Source organism: Pezoporus flaviventris, unplaced genomic scaffold (assembly GCF_033815535.1).
Source record: "Pezoporus flaviventris isolate CSIRO_AGI_PZ_B2104156 unplaced genomic scaffold, CSIRO_AGI_Pfla_v1 ptg000228l, whole genome shotgun sequence".
Classification (NCBI taxonomy): Eukaryota; Metazoa; Chordata; class Aves; order Psittaciformes; family Psittacidae; genus Pezoporus; species Pezoporus flaviventris.
In genome coordinates this window covers 1,205,627-1,227,719 of record NW_026892776.1, presented here as the reverse complement: position 1 = coordinate 1,227,719, position 22,093 = coordinate 1,205,627, and the positions used below count along the sequence as shown (strand labels likewise).

Genomic DNA, 22,093 nt, shown 5'->3' with positions numbered 1-22,093 from the left:
TCAAGTGTGGAACCTGCCCAGTGATGCTTGGGGCTGGCCCAAAGCCTGGTGACACTCAGGGACCCCAGACCCAACACTGAGCTCAGAGAGCACCGCATCTCCAGTCACACCACTTGTCTCTCACACCAAAGCTGAGCCCGGGAGCAGCACAGACCAGAGCAAGGGTGAGCTGGGGGTCTAAGCCAGCTTTAGAGGATGAGACATTTGAATCTATGAACCCACCTTGAATGCTGATGGTGAAATTCTGCAGGTAAAAGGGTCCCATTCCCATCCCAACACAATAGGATACGGTAACGCCAAGTCAAAAACACACCTTTCAGCACAGAGCTCTTCAGAGCAAGCAAAATCCAAATCCATCTTCTGAGGCTTAATTTATCACTGCCACTCACTTAGGGTGCTGGGATGCAGGTGTGGTGTGGCTAACAGAGCACCAGGCACACCTGATGTGCTGGGGATACTCGTACCAGTAATCCAGCTCCTGAGCCTGTGAGAAAGCTTGATGGGAGGAAAAACATGTTGGGAAGAGCCAAACCATGGAGGATTCATCCTCCAGCCCAAAGCAGGCTCCTGGATCTCAACATTTATGCACATTCCTGGCCTTTGGAGCTGTTTCCTTTTCCGGCCTATTAAACACAGAATGATCAATCCTCCTGGGTACCTGGGAGCTCGGCCAGTGCCTGCTCTGGGATCCAGCACCCGGGTGATGCTTGGAGCTCTCCCTCCTGCCTGCCCAGAAGAAATGAGGCCACGCTCCATTAACCCTGCACCTTTGCCCATTCCAGGCAGGGACAAGGCAGCTCAATGTGGCAACTGAAGGGGAAGAGGCTCATCACATCTGGGATTTATTGCCTGTCTTGGCTTGTTGCTGCCGTGGCTCTGCACATCTCAGATAAAGAGAAGGCTCCTGAAGGGAAGACCTTAGAGCAGCTCCAGTGCCTGAAGGGGCTGCAGGAAAGCTGGAGAGGGGCTTGGGACAAGGGATGTAGGGACAGGCCAAGGGGAATGGCTTTAACCTGCCCGAGGGGAGACTGAGATGAGCTCTTAGGCAGAAGCTCTTCCCTGTGAGGGTGCTGAGGCGCTGGCACAGGGTGCCCAGAGAAGCTGTGGCTGCCCCATCCCTGGCAGTGTTCAAGGCCAGGTTGGACACAGGGGCTTGGAGCAAGCTGCTCTATGGAAGGGGTCCCTGCCCGTGGCAGGGGGTGGAGCTGGAGGAGCTTTAAGGTCCCTTCAACCCAAACCAGGCTGGGATTCTATGACAGGGGTTCCCAAATCTCCAACTCTTCCCCACAGCCCCCCTGAGGCCGCTCCTTTGGGGCAGGGGATGTTACAAAGGGAGTTTTGCTTTTCCCCACAGCTCCGGGATGGACAAATCCAAACCGCCCCCTTCTGCCCGGACTCGTTTCTGTTTATTTTTGCCTTTTTAATGCCAGAACCCTCATCGGAGGGAGATGTTGTTGGGGTGGGGGGGGGGTTGCCGGCACCCCAGCTTTGACGTGCAGCCCTGGTGACTCAAGCCTGCGTCAGGGGCTGCGTGTCCCTCATCACTTATTGCTTCCTATTTTCAATTGCTTTTCCTTTCAGTGCTTTCTGTCCATTGGGGAGCCCATCGGAGTTACCTCCCCTCCGGCGAACGGCAGCGGGGCCGGGCCGAGCCCAGCGCGCATCCGCCGAGCGGTGGCAGCGGAGGGCTGGTTGGGAGAAGGGGGGGGAAAGGGAAAGCGGCCGCCGGCTCCCCCCCCCCCCAGCAGCAGCCTCCGGTCTCCCCGCAGCCGCCCATCCCCGCAGGCTCCGGTCCCCTCGGGCAGCGTCTCCTCCTTCTCCTTCTCCTCCTCCTCCTCGGAGGCAGCGATTCCGCGCAGCACCGGGACCCAGGTACCGGCCCCGCCGCCTCCTTTCCTCATCGAGGGCAGGAACCGCATCAATTTCTCCCGAGAATCTGCTCCGTCTCCTCCAGGATCTGCTCAGTTTCTCCCGGGAACGGCTCAGTTTCACCCCCCCCGGAGCCACCGGGCACCCGCAGCACCCCGAGGTAAGGATGCTCCTCCCGAGGGTCTCCGGTCCCACCGAGCGCTGCCGCCTCTGTCCGCGCCCCCCCCCACCGCTGCCCCTTGCTGGGGGGAGATGCTAAGGGACGGGCTGGGGAGGGGGTTGGCAGTGGGGGGGACACCCAGGTGTGAAGGCATCGAGGGCTGTGGGGGGACATTAAGAGGCAGCAAATGGCTTGAGCCACCCTGGAGAGGCCGGGGTGGGACCACAGGGGATGGCACTGGCTGCCCTACTGGGGTTGGTGGGGGCTCACCCCCTTTGAGCCTGAGGATGGGTGGAAATGCAGCTTCCAGGTTGACCTTGACAATAACATTGGGAGAGGAGAAAGCGTTTGTTCGCGATGAATATTTCATCCCTGGCCCCCCAAGTGCTAGGGGGGAGGGTTTATTTTCCCCTTCATTTCTATGCTGCTCCCTGAATGCAGGTGTCTGGTTCTGAGGTGGAAAAATGGGGTCTGGGGTCCTGGTTACTGGTACATTTCTCACTACTGGGTGTGGGGAGTCCTTATTCTCCTGTATTGCATTGCTGGAGGTGCGTGTTTTGGGCTGGCATCTTGGCCAGAGGTAGATTTACATCATTCTGGGGCTATGGGGCTTAAACCAGCTGAGAAATCTGCTCCCAGCTCTTTGGAAAGGACTTGGAAGGTGAAATCTTGCTTCTTGGATCATACCTTGTGCCTGAGGCACCTGGGCTTTGAATCCAGCAGGAGCTGATGCAACTATTTCTGGTCTTGGTAGGAAAAATACCCCCAAAACGCCACAGCAGCGGAGTTATTCTTGGCAGGGCATAGAGTTTCTTGTGAATATTCCTCTGGAGGTGTCAGGACTAGGTCAAGGAACCTGGATGCTGCTTTGATGACAGCTCAGCTGCTTGGAAGGGCAGGGAAATGTGGGTCTGCGCTGCCCTCTGGGGTGAATCGGAGGCGGCTGTGGAAGCCGATAGGAACAGAAGGGTTTGGTTTAAATCGGGAGTGACTCCCCTGGAGTTCTCCCCGAGCTGGAGTCACGAGGATGAAACTCACCCTCGATCAGGTGCTGCTCGATGCACACGTAGAGCAAACCATTGCCTTGGCAGGAGCCGCTCTGGTTTTACCCCGTCCTTGGGTCTCTTTGGACTTGTTTGTTTACAACCGTAGCAGCAGCCTCATGAATTGCCAGAGGGAGAAGCAAGAGCTCGAAAAGGGCTCTGGGTCCCACCCTGTTTGCTGCCTTTTAGGGTAAACCTGGCCTGGGGTTGGGTTCAGTCGCTAGCGTTCAGCTGGAGAGGGTGAGCTAAGAGGGATCTAACTGGGAAAAGATCATCTGGGGAGCCCTGGAGTGCTCATATGACGGCTGTCATGCTATTGCAGCTGATGGAGGTTTTCATGCTACTAAATGAGTCACGGGAGGAGAGCAGATTCACCGGATCAATGTGCTCATACACTTCGTGACAAGCCCAAGAGCTGGCTCCCCCTCCTCCGGTGCTGTTGTGTCTGTCTCATGACCCAGCAGCAAAACTGCTCTTCCCAAAGGTCTTTTTTGGCACGTATTGAAGGGGAGAGTTGTTGTAATGTCACAGCATCCCATGGAGCATAACCCCCCTGGAGCTGGGAGCGTGTGGTGCCACCTCTACTTGTCTTTATGGGAGCTGGGGGGTTATTTATAACATCTGGGTGCTTTCACCGGTGAAAGCCACTTGAGTAGGTGTAAGACAGAAGCGGAGGCAGCTCTGATTCATCAGCCAATGTGAACCACTCCTGTGTCACGATGCTAAAACAGACCTGGGTGTTTGCATGGGAAGGACACAGCCAAGAGCATCTCCAGCACCACCGCGTGTGTGGCACTGAGCTGCTCTTGGTCCCACACCATCGGGAGCTTGGTTCCAGCGAAGCTTCTTATGGGTGCTCCTTTCCCCCGGCACCCTGGGCTCTCTCCCATCAGGTCACCCTGACCCTCATCAAGGGCTCTGCCTCTCCATGGGTGGGTGCTGGGGGGGGAGCACCCCAGGGTGCAGCTCCGTTGGTGGGATTGAGTCACGGCGTGTCATCCCTGGGGGTGGTGAGGGCCTGGTGCTGATTAACAGGGATCACTTGGAGAAAGGGAGAAGCCCCACTGAGCGCAGATGGCAAAACCCTTCCCTGTGGAGCCAGAGAGGATGAGCAGGGAGGAGCAAGCCCCAGCATGGAATAGATTGAAGATGGAGGCATCTTGGACCGGCCTTGGCTTGGGGAAGAGGGGGTTTCATGGCGGTGGCTGCAGGAAGGTCCTTGGAGCAGGGCTGGGGGGATCGGAGCTGCGATGCTTGGGGCAAAAATCTCTGCTCATGGCTTGGAAGTGGAGTTTGGATGCTGCTGAGAGGGTCCTGCCCTTGGTTTCTTGCTGCCTCTAGGAGTGGGGTACATCCCAAGGGACCTGCTCTGCCAGGGTGATCCTTGTCCCATCCCGAAGGCATTCAAGACTGCAAGGAGCAGCAGGTATGGGCCTGGAGCTGGTTTTCTGTTTTGTTCTCAAAGGCAGGTTGTGCACCCAGGGTCCTTCTCTTTGCTGCTTGGATTTGCAGAGTATGGAGGGATGAAGGAGGGATGCGTGTTCCTTCCCTCCACCTCCCCTTCCCTGGCTTCCTGGGTGACCTTGGATCCATCCCTTTCCCTTCCCATCTGCAGCAAGCAGCCTGTTCCTGTGTGCAAGCCTTCCCTGTCCCTGTGGGTGTTAGGAGGATGTGGAGCTGTGAATGGATGCTCAGATCTCCCAGCCCAAACCTGACAGGGGCCTCCCAGCTCCTGGAGGCCCTCTTTGCCTCTCTCTGGCCCTTTGCACTTCCCTCCCTTCCCTGCTCTGTGACCTTGATGGAGCGAGGATGCTTTTCAAGGAGCATCTTCCCCCTCTCCTTTAGGAGCTGCGGGGGATTTGCCTGGGAGCTGAGTGCAGCAGAGTCACAGCTCAAGGAGAGGTGGTGGGGTAGGGAGGCACCAGCAGAGAGTCCCCATGGTTTCAGTGTTAACTGTGAATACACCCAGTCTCAGCCTGTGTTTCTTCCTGCCTCAGTTTCCCCTTTATGGACTCAAACAGGGTGTAAGTGTAGAAGCTGGATATAGGAGAGGAGAAATCTGCCCCTGTGCCCATCCTTCAGACCCAGGGCATGTTGGTGGCTGCTCTCCTTGGAGGCTGCTGTCCATCCCCATGCCCTCCCTGCCTGCCTCTGCACTCCCAGGCCTGCCTGAAAGCATTGCTGACATGTTTCCAGCCTCCTTTATTGCTCCCCAGCCACCTTCCCAAGAAAGCAAGGACAAGCTGAGGCAGGACACATGGCTTGGAGCATCGCTGCTCTGCTGAATCCTGCGTGATGCTGCAGGCAGGGCTGGGAGATGTGATACCCTCAGCTCCCAGAGCTCTCCACTCATCCCAAACAGCAGCCTGTCCCCAGTGGGTGTTTCCATCTCCAGTTGGAGTCGACAGGAGCCACAGGGTAAGGATTAAACCTCCTGCATGTAGCAGAGCTTCTCCTTCTCTGCCCCTTCCCTCGGTGGGCTGAATCCAGCCTGTACCACGTGCCTTGGACCCGCTGCAGTGGTGTAAGCGCAAAGGGGCACCGCGATTGAGGGTTGGCTCTGAAAGACTCGAATCTGTCTTCTAAAGAGGAAGGAAAAAGGCACATGGAAGAGAATTCAGGTCACGAAGGCGAAGGAACGGAGCTGAATCTCCATCTGGCAGTGCCAGGGGTTTGCTAGCTCTGCCCAGCGCAGCGAGCTCCTGCTCGTCAGCTGAGCCGCCGCTTCCTCGCAGGGTGGATGTTATTTTTGGCAGATGAATTCCTGATCCGGTTCCCTTCCCAATGGAAGCAAGGAGTGGAAATACCTCTCCCGGGTGGATTCAGACCCTGCTTTCCCATCTGAGGGCTGCCGAGCTTACGGGTGATGCAGGATGCTGGGGAACGCTGACCTCGCTGCTCCCAGGATTGGGTCTCTGTGCCGTGTGTGCCAGTGGCTTTGTGCTGGTGTTGGCTGGGCTCCTGCCACAGTTATTCCCTGCCCTAGTTGAGTTTGGGTGCCTCTCCCACGGGGAGGAAGGCTTGTACCTTTGCTGTCCCAATGCCTACAGAGCCCTTGCTTCACCCCAGGAGAGCAGCCAAGCATCCCAAATCCTTTGGGAATGTTGCTGTCATGGGTGTCCTCCAAGGTGCTGAGAGCCCCTGGGGCTTTGGAGGTGCTTGAAGAAACCTTCTCCTCAAGGACCTGCTGCCTCTCAGCTCCTAAGGATGCTGGGGGGACTTAAACTGAGGATGGGGATAGGTGGGGGTCCAGGGAGAGGTGCTTTGGGGTACATCCTGACCCCAGTGCGCTGGCCTGGCTCAGCATCCCTGGAGCTGGGCATCTCCAGGCTTTGCTCTAAGGGGTTGAGCTGGTCCAGGGGAGCAGTTTGGGTTCCCCTTCCATGGGGCTCTGGGGCTCAGGGGCTCAGCCAGAAGATCCCAGGTTTTCTAGGCTCTATCCTTAGTATAATGAGAGATTTTAGCCCCAGAGGCTGAGTCCTCCTGAAGCTCTGACTTGCCTTTGCTCCGAAGGAGCTGAAGTGGCTGCTGAGCAGCCAGGGAGCACCAACCAGCTCATGGGTGACTGAGCCAGGTCTGCACCAATCCATAGAGAGCCTGCTTCAAAATCGATGGAAATCCCATTGATTTCCTGGCAGCTGGATGGGGCCCTTCCCTCCCCTCTGTGTCTGTGTCCATCCTGGCTGAGGATGCTCCAGCCACGTGCCGGTAATTGCCACGATTGAGCTGTGAGTGCTTTATATGAATGAGCCCTTGTTAGGAAATTAAACATTGCTGGCCCAGGCTTGAAGGAGTAATTCAAGCGGCTTCTCCGGAGGAGCCGGATCCAGGGAAGATGCGGAGCCGACACCGTTGCCTGGCAACGGATGCAGCCGACGGCCAAAAATAGCTTTTTTAATAGGAACAGGGCCTGGCAAAGGGGGAACTTTCGTCAGGGGTGAAATAACACCAAGGTGAAGGCGAGGGAGGGTGAGGATTCCCACTGCCGACGCTTTGCTTCCCTCCCCCTCCGGGTTGGGAGCGCTGTGCGCTGGTTGGGAATGAGCTTTGCCGCCCAGGCTGAACCTGCTGCTCTGAAAGGGGCTGAATTGGGTCTAAAAGATGGATGTTGGGCCAAAGGGAAGAAGAGCTGGGATGGCTGTGGGAAATCATGGGAGAGTTGTACCTTGGCTCAGCAGAGGGGGCAGCGGGAGGTCCGTCCTGCATCACCCATCCTGTATCATCCACCCTGGTAGCCATCGGCTACCTGCTGAGGCTTGGCTGCTCCAAGGACTGTGCTGGTGGGTTATATGACCTCTGAGATGCCACCTGGGTCTTGTATGAGCTCTGAACTGAATGGTAAAGCCCTCAAGGTGAGGTGATGCTCCAGTCCCATTGGGCTGGGACAGGGCCCTCAGCACATCACTGTCACCCTTCCAGGGGACAGTGACCAGCCTGGTGTCCGCTGGAAAGGGAGGACAGAGGGAAGAAACAAGCGTGGCCCTTTGGGAGAGCCATTTCTCCAAGACGTGGGGTTTCTGGTGGGGTTTCTTGTGTTTCCTCCTCCCCAGCTGGTGAAGCACCATGGTCCCTGCTCGGGATGGGAGCAGTCACTCACCCCCAGTCCTCCCAGTATGGAGAGGAAGCCCCAGTGGAAATGTGTGACCCACCACGCACATCCGCTCCTCACCCACGCTCCCTCCCTGGCTCCTAAACGTACCCTGCCTGTGCTCATCCCAGCTCTGCACCCATGGGCACTGGCGCCATCGGTTTGGGGAATGAGGTGGGGTGGGCGAACCGGTGCGAACTGGTGTAATAACCACACGGATGCTGCGGGCCTGGGGCTGGTACGGCTCTCCCTGGCCTGTGACCAAGGCTGGAAGGTGGAGGAGCCGGGATGAGTGATGGCTTCGCCTTGGCAGCTGCTGTTTTGCAGCCGTTATCTGCTGTAAAGCTGCCTGGGAAGATTTAGCTGCAGATTCCCAGGCTTTTAAGTCACTCCTGATAAGGTCCAGAGACAGAGATACAGCCTGGGTGTTTATCACCAGCCCGGGAGTGCTTCCAGGCTGCTATGGGGCTGAACTTGGGCTCTGCCTATGGGCCAGGAGGGGAGGGACCAGTGCTGGATGTGATGTCAGCCCTTGTGGGGGATCAGCTGCTGGTCCGGGGTTGTTAGAGAGGAAAAGAGGCATCACAGTGATGAGCCCGGTTCCATCACTCACCACCAGCCCCTGCAGCCAAGGGAAATGCCCTCCTGTGGGTTGCAGGAGGTTCTTGTCCATGAATGTTGAATCAAGGGGGTGCTCCTGGTGCATCAGCCATGAAGAAGGGGGTCCTTAGCATCCCCCAGTTCAAAGGGAGGTCCTCAAGGTATGGGGGTGATGAAGTCCCACCAGCAAGGCAAAACCATCTCACCCTCTGTCACCCCCTTCCCCACCCAGGTCCTGCTGATGAAGAGGAGGTGAGGCCCGAGCTGTAGCTCACCCGGGTGCCATTCCCTGTGGGAAGTTCCTCTTCTCCCCTCGCCCCATCCCGCCCCTTGGGGCCTCGTGGAGCCATCCCGATGCCGAAGAACAGCAAAGTGACGCAGCGGGAGCACAGCAGCGAGCATGTCACCGAGTCAGTGGCCGACCTGCTGGCCCATGAGGAGCCCGTGGACTACAAACGCAGCGTCCTCAACGTGACGGGGGAGACCTGGGACAAGCAGAAGGATGGGGATGAGGAGCTGGATGCGGAGAACCGGCCGGCGTGGAACAGCAAGCTGCAGTACATCCTGGCGCAGATCGGCTACTCCGTGGGGCTGGGCAACGTCTGGCGCTTCCCCTACCTCTGCCAGAAGAATGGAGGAGGTGGGAGATGGGCTCAGCTCTTGGGAAGGGGATATGGCTCGGTCCTGCCTTGCTGCTCATCAGGGTGGGCATCCTGGGGCTTATTTGGGCTCTGTTGTGGGGTTTGGGGGCTCTGAAGGAGGAAGGGGGCAGCCAGGGGCGTTGAGCATTCATCAGTTCAGGGATGCAGGCTCTTCCTGAAGGATTTCCACCCACCCATTCCAAAGTCAAGGGGAATCTCAGCCTGGAGCCAGGATTTCTTCCTGCAGCCCCCAATTCCTGCTGGGGCAATTTGGAAACTGGGGTTAAAGGGACTCTTCATTAGGGACTGTAGTGACAGGACAAGGGCTAACGGGTTCAAACTGAAACAGGGGAAGTTTAGATTGGATCTAAGGAAGAAGTTCTTTCCTGTGAGGGTGGTGAGGCACTGGAATGGGTTGCCCAGGGAAGCTGTGAATGCTCCATCCCTGATGGTGCTCAAGACCAGCTTGGATGAAGCCTTGGGTGCCATGGTTTAGTGTAAGGTGTCCCTGGCCATGGCAGGGGGGTTGGAACTGGATGAGCTTAAGGTCCTTTCCAGCCCAAACTATTCTATTATTCTATGAAAATAAAGCAGGAAGGAGAAGTCCCACCCCTTCCCTATGTCCTGAAGCCACGTTGTGGAGCCTCCAGCACTTTCCCAAGCCCTCCTTCCAGCCACCCCACCCTCCCATCCCACCCCATGCCCCCTCCTTGAGCAGGAGCAGCCCAGAGGGCCAGGTCTCTCCCAGCCATGCTGAGACCTGACCCCTTTCATGACACTGATGGGTTGCTCTTCATCACTCCAAACCCAGCCCTCGGCCTTTTCAGTGGGGAGAAGCAGCCTCAGTCAAATAGCATTGAATAAGGCCAGGGCCAGCCCAGCTTCCCCCTTTTCCCCTTGCACTTCCCTCATCCCCGGTGCCGCATCATTTGATGTGCCCCAGCCTGGGAGCCTGCAGTGCTCTCAATAATTAAAACATCTCTGGTGTCATCTTCAGGATGAGTCATTCTCCCAAAGGAAAACCTGTCCAGTCAGCACTTCCCACCCCAGGGCTGCTCCCACCCCCATTCCCTCCCTTCCCGGTTGGCATGGAGCTGCGGTCAGCTCCTGCATCCCAGCATCACCCCGGCCACTGGCACGCGGCTCCCAGTGCCCTCAGTTGGGGTTGCTGGGTGGCCTGGAGGAGGTTGGAGGCAGGGCCTGGGGTAAATTCAGGCCTGGGATAGATGGATGTGCCCCGATGGATTCATTACACAGCTCCCTGCATCGCCCAAGCAGGTTTTCCTGACTCAATGAGCTTAGGAAGCAGCTCAGCCCCAGAGCTGGAGCTCCAGAGTCCTGCTGCTCCGTAAGCACTTAGCCCAGCCGTGCCTCAGTTTCCCCACTGGCAGAGCAGTGGAATTGGTGCTTACACCGAGGTCGCTGGTGTTCCCAGGCTGGAGTCATCCTGGTGGATTCGCTGTCCTCATCGCGGGAGTGTTAAGCAAGTGTTTTCAGACAGAAGGGTGGATGTGATGGGAAGTGGGGAAGGGGAATTGACCGTGCAAGAGGCCTGAGACCTGCTGCAGTGGAGGAGATGGGAAGAGAGTGTGACACAGAGCTGGAGTTGGGAGCAGGTCTTCAAAAAGGCTTTACAAACAGCACCCACCATTGCCCCTGGTTTACACATAGAGAATCACAGAGTGGGTTGGGAGGGAAAGGACCTTAAAGCTCATCCAGTCCAACCCCTGCCACACCAGCCACCACCACCATCACCACATCCCAGGGCTGCTCAGCACACCCAGAAGCGTCTGCCCATCACTGCCCAGCTCCCTCATCCATCAGCCTGGCACCAGCCTCACAGGACAGGAGCCAAGAGGGTTAAATATTGTGGGAAGAGAAGGCTGAAAATCAGTGTCTGCCCCATGGGGATAACACCCGGCTAAAAGGGAAAGCTCAGGAAAGCTCAGCAATCTGCTGCTCAAGCCAGTTCTCCGTGCCTCAGTTTCCCCATTTATCAATCTACCTACACCTGAAAGAGCAAACAAGAAACCCGGAGAGGACAAGGGGAACAGCCTTAACCTGCCAGAGAGGATACTGAGATGAGCCAACAGGCAGAAGCTCTTCCAACCCAACCCATTCCATGATTCTCTCAATCCCAACCCGCTGGCTCAGGACGCTATTGCAGTGGCCCTGCTCGGAGCAGCATCATCTGCCACAGGTCCTGCGCGGAGCTGGGGGTGGTGGCTGTCACTGGGGCATAAATCCAGCTGGGAATTTGCCCAACGCAGCCAGGGGCCCTCATGTGCCCGTGGATCACCTGCCGGTCGTGAGCTCCCGAGCCCGTTCCTCCGCTCCTGGCAGGAGCCGGAGCAATCCATCAGCCGGGCGCTGCAGCGTGAGTCATTGCAGCCTTTACGGTCATCGGGTTCTGCTTCGGGAGCTGCTAATTCCCCTTCAGCCTCCTCAATTAGGCAGAGATGAATTCTGCTCCTACCAGGGCACCTCGCTCCGTGCCGGTGGCACCGGGATGCTGCTGCTGGGAATGTGGGGTGTCTATGGGGGGATGTGTTGATGCTGAGGGCTCGGCTGTGCTCTGATATGTGTGTGCCAGCAGGACCTGGGTGAACAGGTATCCAGGACGGTCGGGACCATGTGCACGTCTCCATGGGCTGGCTCATGGAGGTGTCTCCTTGTGTGGGAGGTGATGTGTATGCACGGATCCAGTGTCTTTAGGTGTGTTGGGGTTTATTCCGCACAGGCTCATGCTGGCAGGGGATGTTGCACACATGCACAAGCGTTCGCTCCTCTCCATGGCTGAGTTCTCCTGCCCAAGCACTGATCTGCGTTCCCAGATCCATTGCAAATGAACCGATGGACCAGGCAGAGCCTGCCCCTCCATCCCTGGCTGCACGAGAGCAGGCAGAGGTGGGTCCATGCTGAGCTTTCTCCCCCCTGCCAGGTGCCTACCTGGTCCCATACCTGGTCCTGCTCATCATCATCGGGCTCCCCCTCTTCTTCCTGGAGCTGGCAGTGGGGCAGCGGATCCGCCGGGGCAGCATCGGCGTCTGGAATTACATCTGCCCGCGCCTGGGAGGCATTGGCTATGCCAGCTGCCTGGTGAGCGCACCCATGGGTGCCTTTGGACCCCTACCTCAGGGAGGTTCTGCTGCAAAGCTTGGGAGGGGAGCCTGGAAGCAAACCTTGAGGGGCCCCGTGTGAAGGTTTGAGAGGACAAAGGGAGGTTTTCCAGTTCCATTCCTGGGTTTAGGGCTGGTTTGGAAATGGGCCCTGGGTCCCCATCCAGCCAGAGGTGTGCTGGGGGCAGTGTCAGTGAGCTGTGATTTGATACCATGTCCTTGTTCCTCCTCCAAGGTGTGTTTCTTTGTGGGTCTCTATTACAATGTCATCATCGGCTGGAGCATCTTCTACTTCTTCAAGTCCTTCCAGTACCCTCTTCCCTGGAGCGAGTGTCCCATCGTAAAGAACGGCTCCGTGGCTGGTAAGGGATGGCAGCTGGCAGGGGGGGAGCAGTCCCCAAAGCAGGGAGCTGTGGGACACTGGGGACACTGGGGACACCCAACATAAGTCACAGGTTGGGCACACTGGAGGTCGAGATGTCTCCTGGGTCATTGGGTACCCTCTGGTCCAGCTGCCTTGATCATTTGGAGATGTTTTCTTTGGGCTGGATGAGCCTTTTCCCCCCTTGGGGTCTGTCCCCACTGATGGGGTTTGATGAGTTTGGGGATTCAGAGCTTGGGTCTCCAGGTTGCCCCAGTGCTTGGAGATGGGATCTGACCCAGGATCCTGGAGGGAGGCAGCAAGAGCTAGGCAGGGCCCACCTGGCTGCTCCATCAGAGCCTGACCGAGATGCTGATGGAGCTAATGGTGTTTAATAGCATCTGAGCATCTCCTTGGGACACTCTGGGACGTTTTATAGCACATGCAAATGTCTCTCCCTGTATTTAATGTCTCATTTGGGCTTTATGGCCCATCCCCTCCTTTTCCTGCTAACAATGAGCCCCGTGAATTCCTGTCCCCCTCTGGCCAGCTCCAGCAGGTCTTTGACATTAGCTGGTGTTCATCCCCTAAGAGATGATGGTGACTCTCCCCCATGCCTATGCTTGGTTGCAGTTGTGGAGACCGAATGCGAGAGGAGCTCGGCCACCACCTACTTCTGGTACCGGGAGACCCTGGACATCTCCAACTCCATCTCGGAGAGCGGGGGGCTCAACTGGAAGATGACCCTGTGCCTGCTGGTGGCCTGGAGCCTTGTTGGCTTGGCCATGATCAAGGGCATCCAGTCCTCAGGGAAGGTGGGTATGGGTGGCCACCTGAGCCTGGCTGGGCTCTGTCCTCAAGGCAGGAACCTCCTGCCTGGACCACAGTGTCCTGCCCTGAGCTCGGTGGCTGGGCAATGCTGTGTCCCTTGGGATGCTCCCACCCCCTCCAGAGTTGGGGCTCTCTCTGAGGGGATCCACAACAAGATCAGAAGAGGGTGTAGGGAAGAGGCTCAGTCCAGCTGACACTTCCAGCCACATCAGGGTAACCAAGTCAGCTGCCCAGCCCCTGCATTGAGGGCCATCAGCTGTCTGATCCCCACCCTAGGATGCTCCTAGGATGGAGGGGTGAGATCTGAGCCCTCCTTTGCAGCAGGAGCACCGAGTCTCTGCGCAGAAGCAGGGCAGGGAGGAGCAGAAGATGCTGTTGGCCTGCAGAGGCCACCGATGTTTCAAGCAAGGCTATGTAAGCAGTGGGGTGGGATGCAGAAGGGTACGGTCTCCTGGGACACTTGAGCATCCCTGTCTCCAGATGTGCTCTACAAAACATCTGGTGTGTTAGCAGGTAGCAGAGGGCAAGGAGACCCCTGCCCTGCGACCCTGAGAGCAGAGGGATGTAGTGAGCTGCGGAAGCAGGACCCCAGCAGCAGGTTTTCCCTGGCCACAGTAAAGTCCCATCTGCATCTGCCCATCATGCTAGGAAGCAGGAACATGCCTGGAACCCGCAGCCCTGGGGGAAGGAGATGGGGGCGTAGAGCTCTCCTTCCCTTGAGCATTCTGGGCACCAGCAGTTTGTGTTACAGGGCTTTCCTGAGCCAACACCAACATCTGCATGTTCAGCAGCCCCAAGAGATGAAGTGTCTCCAAGCACAGTGCAAATCCACTTCAGCACTTATAGAATCAGAATCAACCAGGTTGGAAAAGACCATTAAGCTTATCCAGTCCAACCATTGCCCAGCAATGCCAAGGCTACTACTAACCCATGTCACTGAGGGCCTTGTGTACATGGTGTGTGAACACTTGCAGGGACGGTGACTGCAGCCCTGCCCTGGTAACATCCTGCACTGGGGAGCTCCACAGCTTAACCCTGCACTGCCTGAGGAGCAGACCTCGTTTTGGGGAGGGCAAACCCCTGTTGTGCTGTCCTTGGGTTGGATGGGAGGCGGTGAGATCATGCCCATGTTGCATCCCTCTTGCCGTAGGTGATGTACTTCAGCTCACTCTTCCCCTACGTGGTGCTGGTTTGCTTCTTGGTGCGGGGACTTCTGCTGCGCGGGGCAGTGGATGGGATCATGCACATGTTCACACCCAAGGTGAGAGCCCCCAAGCCCAGCAGACCCTAAGCAGGTTCTCCTGGCTGGTCACAGCCCTATTTCCCACCCCTAAACCCAGAGTACCAACCCCAAACTACACCAGAGGTCCTGATATGGCATCGGGATGTGCCAGCAGCACCCTAAACACAGGGTATGGCCAGGACAGCCCAGAACCTTGTGAACTCCCTACCCTGGGGCTGCTTTGAGCCTCAGCATCACTCCTGTCACTTTTAGGTGCCCAGATGCCAGGGTGGGGACATGGGGGTGGCCCAAGGTGGCCTATTAAAGACTTCATGGGAAGATGCTGGCTGGCAGCAAACCCTCTGTTGGTGGCATCATTAACCAGCTAATTAATGAATCAAGCAGCGATGTTGATGAATGATCTCAGCTGGTGTTAGAGTCTCTTAGAAGATATTAATGACGATCTCGTGGCGTATGGTGCTCAAAGGCCTCCAGCTCTGGCTCGCAGGAGATGGGGGGAATGTGGTTTGGGAGGTTAAACAAACCCAGCAGCCAAGATGTTTGATTTCAAGTGCTCCCTTCTCTGGAGGCAGGAGATGTCCAGGGGAGGATGGAGAACCACCACTGGGTGACACGTGGAGCCCTTAGGTGGGGGGACAGGGACACCAGCGCCCCAGGGCTGCTGGGTGGTCCACTGGGAAGCTGCAGAGCTTTGCACTGGAAGGTTGGACATCCAGCTTGGGCTCTGGGGCAGATGGAGCACCCAAAGACATGGTCAGATCAGACTTTCCCCTGCCCACCTCCATGCCTCAGTTCCCCCCTCTGTGGGAAAGAGAAAAAGGACCTACAAGAGCTGGGTAATGCAAGACCTGAACGGGGCAGATCAAAGCATGTCCATGGCTGCTCCCAAACCAACCTGTTAATTCAGCTCTGGCTCCACTGGGATGAGTTGTGGGGCCACCAAGCCACTTAACAACTTCTTCCTATGTCTTCCTTCCAAGCTGGACAAGATGCTGGACCCCCAGGTGTGGCGGGAGGCAGCTACACAGGTTTTCTTTGCCTTGGGGCTGGGCTTTGGGGGAGTCATCGCCTTCTCCAGCTACAACAAGCAGGACAACAACTGCCACTTTGATGCCACCCTTGTCTCCTTCATCAACTTCTTCACGTCCGTCCTGGCCACCCTGGTTGTGTTTGCTGTGCTGGGCTTCAAGGCCAACATCATGAATGAGAAATGTGTGGTGGAGTAAGATTTGATGCTTTTCTGTTTGGGGTGGGCAGGTCTTTGCTAGTGGTGGTGGTGGGTCTGGAGGCAATAGAGTAAGTGCTCTGGAGCTGGGTAATGCTGTGTTTTGGGGGACACAAACTCCTGATGGTCAAGACTTGGATCTCCAGAGGTGTCTCTGAGGGAGTTGGGTATTCAGCTCCTCCAGCCTAAAATCCAGCCCTAAAATGGGCTCTTAATATGCACACTGAGGGTAAATCCAACATGTCTGGTCACACCACCCGGCTTATCCTCCGGTTCCTGCACATCATAGGGTCCACTTGTCTGCAAGGGGAAGGGACCTGCTGAGCTGTGCCTAGAAGCAGCTGGAGGAAGGTGACTTTATGCACTCCGTGTTATCTTTAGGCACTGAGCTGCATCCATAAAACATCTGGGCCATGCAGTGTGGAGCCCCAGAGCAGGAGGTAAACCTGAGAAGGAAGCACAGGGAACCCATTCCCTGGTGGGCTTCTGTCATCATCCTCTGTTACGTGGCCTAAAGCACTGTTTACCTACAATAGAGGTCCTCTGACCAACACATGGGTTACACAACCCAGGGAGGTTCATCCTGCCTGGAGCAAAGGGCTTGCCATGGTCAGGCCCCATCCTCTACCCTGGGAGAAATGGGACATCCCTGGTGACCAGGCTCCTCTCTCCCTTAGGAACGCTGAGAAGATCTTGGGCTACCTGAACACCAACGTGCTGAGCCATGACCTCATCCCACCCCACGTGAACTTCTCCCACCTCACAGCCAAAGACTACAACGAGATGTACAGGGTGATCATGACCGTGAAAGAGGCGCACTTCAAAGAGCTGGGCTTGGACCCCTGCCTCTTGGAGGATGAACTCAACAAGGTACCTGGTGGGAATCTTGGGAGGACCCGGAGGTCACCTTCCCCATTGGCTCTCCCTGGTGGGAGCTGCTCCACTTGTGTCACTCCTGGCACATGGATTGGGAAAAAGTATTTTTAGGGACCCTCCAGGGATGGGGATTCCCTGTGGTCTTGCCCAGCACACAGCGGTCCTTCCTGGGGTGGGGAAAAGCACTGTCCATAGCAAGTCTAGGAAGGTCATCACCGCTTCCAGGCTTGGATCCAGACTGGATTTTTCTTTCCTTGAAGAATCCTAGAATCCCAGGTTGGAAGGACCTCAAGGGTCATCTGGTCCAACCTTTCAAGGCAAAGCATGACCCAGCCCCCTGTGCAGCCAGAGAGTGGTTCAGTGAGGCATGCAGGGGCTTGCAGGCTGACCCGGGCATGTTCCTTCTCATCCTCTGGTCCTCTCTCCCCCTGAACAGTCGGTGCAAGGAACTGGCCTGGCCTTCATTGCCTTCACAGAAGCCATGACCCACTTCCCAGCCTCACCTTTTTGGTCCGTGATGTTCTTCCTGATGCTGATAAACCTGGGGTTGGGCAGCATGATTGGGACCATGTCAGGCATCACGACACCCATCATCGACACCTTCAAGGTGCGGAAGGAAGTGTTCACAGGTGAGGTCTTTTCTCCTGCAACCTCCTTGGGAAGGGGCGGAGGGTCCCTGTTGTCCTGGGGAGTAACTCCAGGGGAGCGTGGACATCATGGCCATGTAACTGGACCCTGCTAATGCAGGGGATGCACCTTGTGGTGGAGGCATTGCCTCCCCTTGGGATGCTCTGACCGTGCCTGGTTGTTTCCCACAGTTGGCTCCTGCATCTTCGCCTTCGTGGTGGGACTGATCTTTGTGCAGCGCTCTGGGAATTACTTTGTCACCATGTTCGATGATTACTCAGCCACGCTGCCGCTCACGGTCGTGGTCATCCTGGAGAACATCGCTGTGGCCTGGATTTACGGCACCAAGAAGTAAGACTTTTGTGCAACACGAATACTCTTGCTGTAACTCTTGGCTTTCATACAGGTGCTGTTAACACCTGCCTTTCAAAACCCTCCTTCTAGCTCTTTTCCGTATGATTTCTTCCCCAAGAGGCCAGCTCTGATGGAGCAAATACTCCAGGAGAGGAGTATAGGCAGACATTTGGTTCACCTTGATTCTCTTGTCCTGCCCTAAGTGTAGCCCAGCCCCAGGAGCAAGTCCTTCTACTGGGTATCTGCTGTTGGTTATAGTGCTCTATCAGTTGCAATTACCCTTTTATCTGAGGTTTCCAGGTCCCTCTGGAAAGAAACCTTGTTCCCTTTAGTGCCTGCTCTTGCTGCCCATGAGTTGGCCAGGGCAAAGGGGGCTCTGGCTAATGTTCAAATGGCCTTTTCCTTAGGAGGTTTCCAACCAATCCTGCAGGCTTGATGGACACTGGGATGCTTGTCTGGATCAGCTGCGTTTTTCCTCAGGCTCTACCTTGAGCATAATTTACAATGGGGGCTCCTGGGAGGGAGTCTCTTACTTGTAGGTGGGGAGTGCCATGGTTTCATCTCTTCTTCTCGGCAGGTTCATGCAGGAGCTGACGGAAATGCTGGGTTTCCGGCCCTACCAGTTCTATTACTACACCTGGAAGTACGTCTCTCCCATCTGCATGGCCGTGCTCATGACCGCCAGCATCATCCAGCTGGGAGTCAGTCCCCCGGGCTACAGTGCGTGGATCAAAGAGGAGGTGAGCACAGATCCCTTCCCCACCATCACCTCCCACTGTGGTCCAGGCTGAGCAGGGAGCAGCTGAAAGTTGCAGAGCACCCTGCTCATAGAATCATAGAATGGGTTGGGTTGGGAAGGACCTTGATCTCATCCACTTCCAACTCCTGCCACGGGCAGGGACCCCTTCCCCTAGAGCAGCTTGCTCCAAGCCCCTGTGTCCAACCTGGCCTTAGACACTGCCAGGGATGGGGCATTTACTTCTCTGGGCACCCTGTGCCAGCACCTCAGCACCCTCACAATAAGGAACTTCACTGCTCTGCTCATTTCTCCTCTCCTCTCCTGCTGGGAGACATCCTGCCTGTGGCCACTCATCCTCTGCAAGCCATGAGGTTTGTCCACATTGCTCAGAAGCCTTCAGCCAGCTCTGACGTGAGAGCTTGGCGTTGGTTGGCTTCCACAGCTACACGCTGTGTGCAGGACCATGGCCTTTCCCTTGATTTGAACCCACCTTCTGACAGCTTCACGTGGTGCCCCTGAGGAGGAAGAGTGGCAGCAGGAATTGCCTAGAGACGGTGTGCATCCCCTTTGCTGTAACAGCCCCTTGACACTGGTGTTTGTCTCTTCCAGGCTGCAGAGAAGTTCCTTTTCTACCCAACCTGGGCCATGGCCATCCTCATCTCTCTGATCATCCTGGCATCCCTCCCTCTGCCCCTGGTCTTCATCCTCCGGCAGTTCCACCTCGTGTCGGACGGCTCCAATGCCCTCTCTGTCACCTACAAGAAGGGCCGGATGATGAAGGACATCTCCAATTTGGAAGACAATGATGAGACCCGCTTCATCCTGAGCAAAGTGCCCAGCGAGACCCCGTCCCCCATGCCCACACACCGCTCCTACCTGGGTCCTGGGAGCAATTCCCCCATGGAAATGAGCAGTGCCCCCAATGGACGATATGGGAGCGGGTACATGCTGGCCAGCACCCCGGAATCCGAACTGTGATGGTTGCCTGTGGACCACCCCCACCGGGAGAGGAGGTCACTGGGGAGTGGATCCTGGCTGTCCAGGCAACAGGAAAATTACTAAGGAAGATGAAGAAACCCCTCTTAAAATCGTAACCAAAAGCAGCCATTTCTAGGATGACATCAGGAAGAAGGGATTGCGGGAGGGGCAGGACTCCTCCAACAACCCTGGGTGGAAAGGCAGGATCTCCCCGAGCCTTCGGGGATGGGAGGAGGAACAAGAGATGCTGCGATACCTTTCCAAGAGTTGTTCTCAATGCAGCTCAAACCTGAAGCAAAGAAGCTCTTTTCTAAGCAGCTGATGGTTGGAAAAAGGACCTGGAGGCAGGTGGAAAGCCAGCACACTTCCTCCTGTCACCCAGCGCTCTTCCCTCCCACTCTGTTGTCCTTTAGCCGGGAGGAGTCATGGCCTTATTCCAACGAGCACAATTACCCATCGATGTTCGGAGCACAAAAAGGTGCTGTTGTTGTCACCATCGTTGTTGTTGTTGTATCTCCTGTAGGTTTTTATAGCTGTGGACACACCTAAATAACCCCCACATTTTGACCAGGGTTGCCAGGGAGCAGCACGGGGCTGGCTGAGACATTGCAAGGTGTGAGACAGTGGATGGTGGATCCTTGGTATCTGTTGTGTTGCCACCAGCATGGGGACAGTGTCTGTGGGTTGTTGTGGGCCATGGAGGTGTCACATCCATGGGGTGCTCCATGGCTGGGCAGTTATTGTGCTGAGTGGCAGAAGGACCTCGAAGTGAGGGTGATTGAGATGGGCGAGCGTGTGGGGTTCCCATGATGGGGGTCAGGAATGCTCTCTTGGAGTTACTCCTGAGATGTGGGGTCCTCTGCTGAACCAAACCCCTGCCATGGTGAGCCTCTCCTCCTGCCACATTCTTTAGATGTCCCAGAGGGACAAGCAGGGAAGCATCCGGCTTCTCCAGGGGCATCCAGTGCTACCACAGGTTTAGCTCTCAGGAAACCACCTCCTGACTTACCTCCCTTGCACCCACCAGTGCAGTGACCCGGGCAGGGATTAGCTCTGGGCACGTCCTCGTTTCTCATAGCTTCAAGCCAGGAGGTCTCTAACACCTCCTGTTGCACTTCCACAGGAGCCCACCAGCCTTCAGGTGGGGGTAACCAGCTCTTGGGGGCAGCAGGCACCTGCTGAGCAGCAGTTATTGGGAATCAGTGCCAGGTCCTGGTGTCCCCGCTAGCTCTCGATCCAGGCTGGTGAGCCCTTGTTAGAGCCCAGGGGCTTCGATCATCCCCGTCCACATTGCCTGGGGACCAGACTGATGGGACCTTATGTTGGTTTTCCACAGGCTCTCTAGGGAAGGTTGGGATCTCCCAGCTCCGAGTCTCTCCCACGGCACCTGAGGGTCATTTCCTTGAATCCTACATGTAGCCAAGCATTGCTGTCAAGTATTAGGTGGCATCTTCCTTCTTTCCCAAACGGGACAGGAGAGCAGCAGCTTGTTTGCCCCCTCTCTCCTCTCAGCATGTTACTATGGCCTCCAAAAGCTGAGGGAACTCCTCATCCTTGGTTCTGCTGGGCTTAGGTCATGCATGATGGTGTTTCAAGCCAGTCTGAAGGCCAAGTTTGTGGGTGCTTGCCCATGAGCCCTTTACTCCTCTGCTTTCGTGTCAATGGGTTTTACTCCACCATGTTTCTCCTTTTGGCTGGGAGGTGAAGTCAGAAGGTACCTTCTCTTGCCACCCCTGAGGCCAGGAGGTCCCCTCAATGACGTTTCTTTTGTGGGTTGTGATCCTTTACAACTCTTCTCCATGGGCTTGGCTGGGGACCCTAAGACTCTTCCTGGACAATTAGCTCAGGCCCTTCGTTAACCATTTGCCATGGGGAAAATGGAGACACGGCCTGAGCCAAAGCAGCTCAGTCTTTGATGGCTCTGAGAAGTGCCAGCCCTGTGGGGGCTCTCCTGTAGTGGTCCCCCCTTCACCATCCCCGCTGCTGCCTTTCTCCTTCCCCTGCCCATGCAAAGGGACATCAAACATAGTCTCTGACCGGGAGAAGCACAAACCCTGTGGCATTTCCCCATCATTAGGCAGGATGTTCCCTCCCATCTCTTCTCCCTCAGTCCCCACTTTCCTTTCCCCAACCAGACAGAGGATGAGCCAAATCGTTGCCCAAAGTCACCTTCCCAATACCCCTAAGCGCGGGGCTGGATTCCTACCACAGCTCCCATGGAGTTCACAGAGCAGGACACCAAAGGGCTTAGTCCCATCTGCTCCCATGGCGTGATGCTCCTCAGACCCTCGGAGGAAGGATCCAGCCTTCCATCTCTCCCATCACCATTCCCAAGCCAGCCAGGGAGGCGTTCGCTTTCCTCCCCTCTTCTTGCAGCGTCAGTAAGAGGCAAAGTCAATAAGAAGGTAACAACAGAAGCTCTATTATATAGATACATAAAGCATATACAGAGAGAGGAGATGGAATCATAACCTAGAGAGTCTCTATTTCTATTGTATATTTATTCTGTAAATGTTACTGTAAATGCTGTTAAATGACAAAACATATCCCAAAGTGGCCCGTGACCTATTTCCAGTCCCAGTGCTGTACAGATCCATTCTCATTGTATATTGGGACCTATTTCTACCTTTTGATTTCTCATGTGTGGCTCTTCCTTCCCCCCCCCCCCCCTTAGCCCAGGGCATCCATCAGCTCTGGGGCATCCAGCAGAGAGGAGGAGGAGGAGGAGGAGGGCTGACACCTTCCTTTTTATCTGTGGCAATACTGTATTCCTTCGTGGCACTTGCTCGGTGTTGGACGCGGGTTGTGGGGTGGGGGGGTGTGTGTTACAAGTGGAAGT

The 22,093-nt window shown here is 56.3% G+C and overlaps 1 protein-coding gene across 2 annotated transcripts; it reads left to right on the top strand.

Moving 5' to 3' along the window:
- Positions 1-1,746: 1,746 nt before the first annotated feature.
- Positions 1,747-21,887, top strand: SLC6A17 (solute carrier family 6 member 17). Of its 2 annotated transcripts, none has more exons than XM_061442506.1 (12): positions 1,747-1,872; positions 8,493-8,900; positions 11,843-12,000; positions 12,256-12,382; positions 13,015-13,196; positions 14,363-14,473; positions 15,436-15,677; positions 16,358-16,550; positions 16,993-17,185; positions 17,375-17,534; positions 18,115-18,277; positions 18,886-21,887. In XM_061442506.1, exons 2-12 carry the CDS (start codon positions 8,615-8,617, stop codon positions 19,252-19,254), a joined length of 2,184 nt encoding a protein of 727 aa, XP_061298490.1. In that variant the 5' UTR covers positions 1,747-1,872; positions 8,493-8,614; the 3' UTR covers positions 19,255-21,887. The 2 variants fall into 2 exon arrangements, with proteins under 2 accessions (XP_061298490.1, XP_061298491.1); XM_061442507.1 differs by lacking the exon at positions 1,747-1,872 and adding an exon at positions 4,475-4,498.
- The last annotated feature ends 206 nt before the right edge of the window (positions 21,888-22,093 follow it).

Excerpts from the sequence above, each read along its gene's own strand:
- SLC6A17 (XM_061442506.1), top strand. The coding sequence starts at position 8,615 with ATGCCGAAGAACAGCAAAGTGACGCAGCGGGAGCACAGCAGCGAGCAT. Across the intron at positions 8,901-11,842 it reads CTGCCAGAAGAATGGAGGAG|GTGCCTACCTGGTCCCATAC; the intron begins GTGGGAGATGGG and ends CCCCCCTGCCAG. Across the intron at positions 16,551-16,992 it reads TGGAGGATGAACTCAACAAG|TCGGTGCAAGGAACTGGCCT; the intron begins GTACCTGGTGGG and ends CCCCCTGAACAG.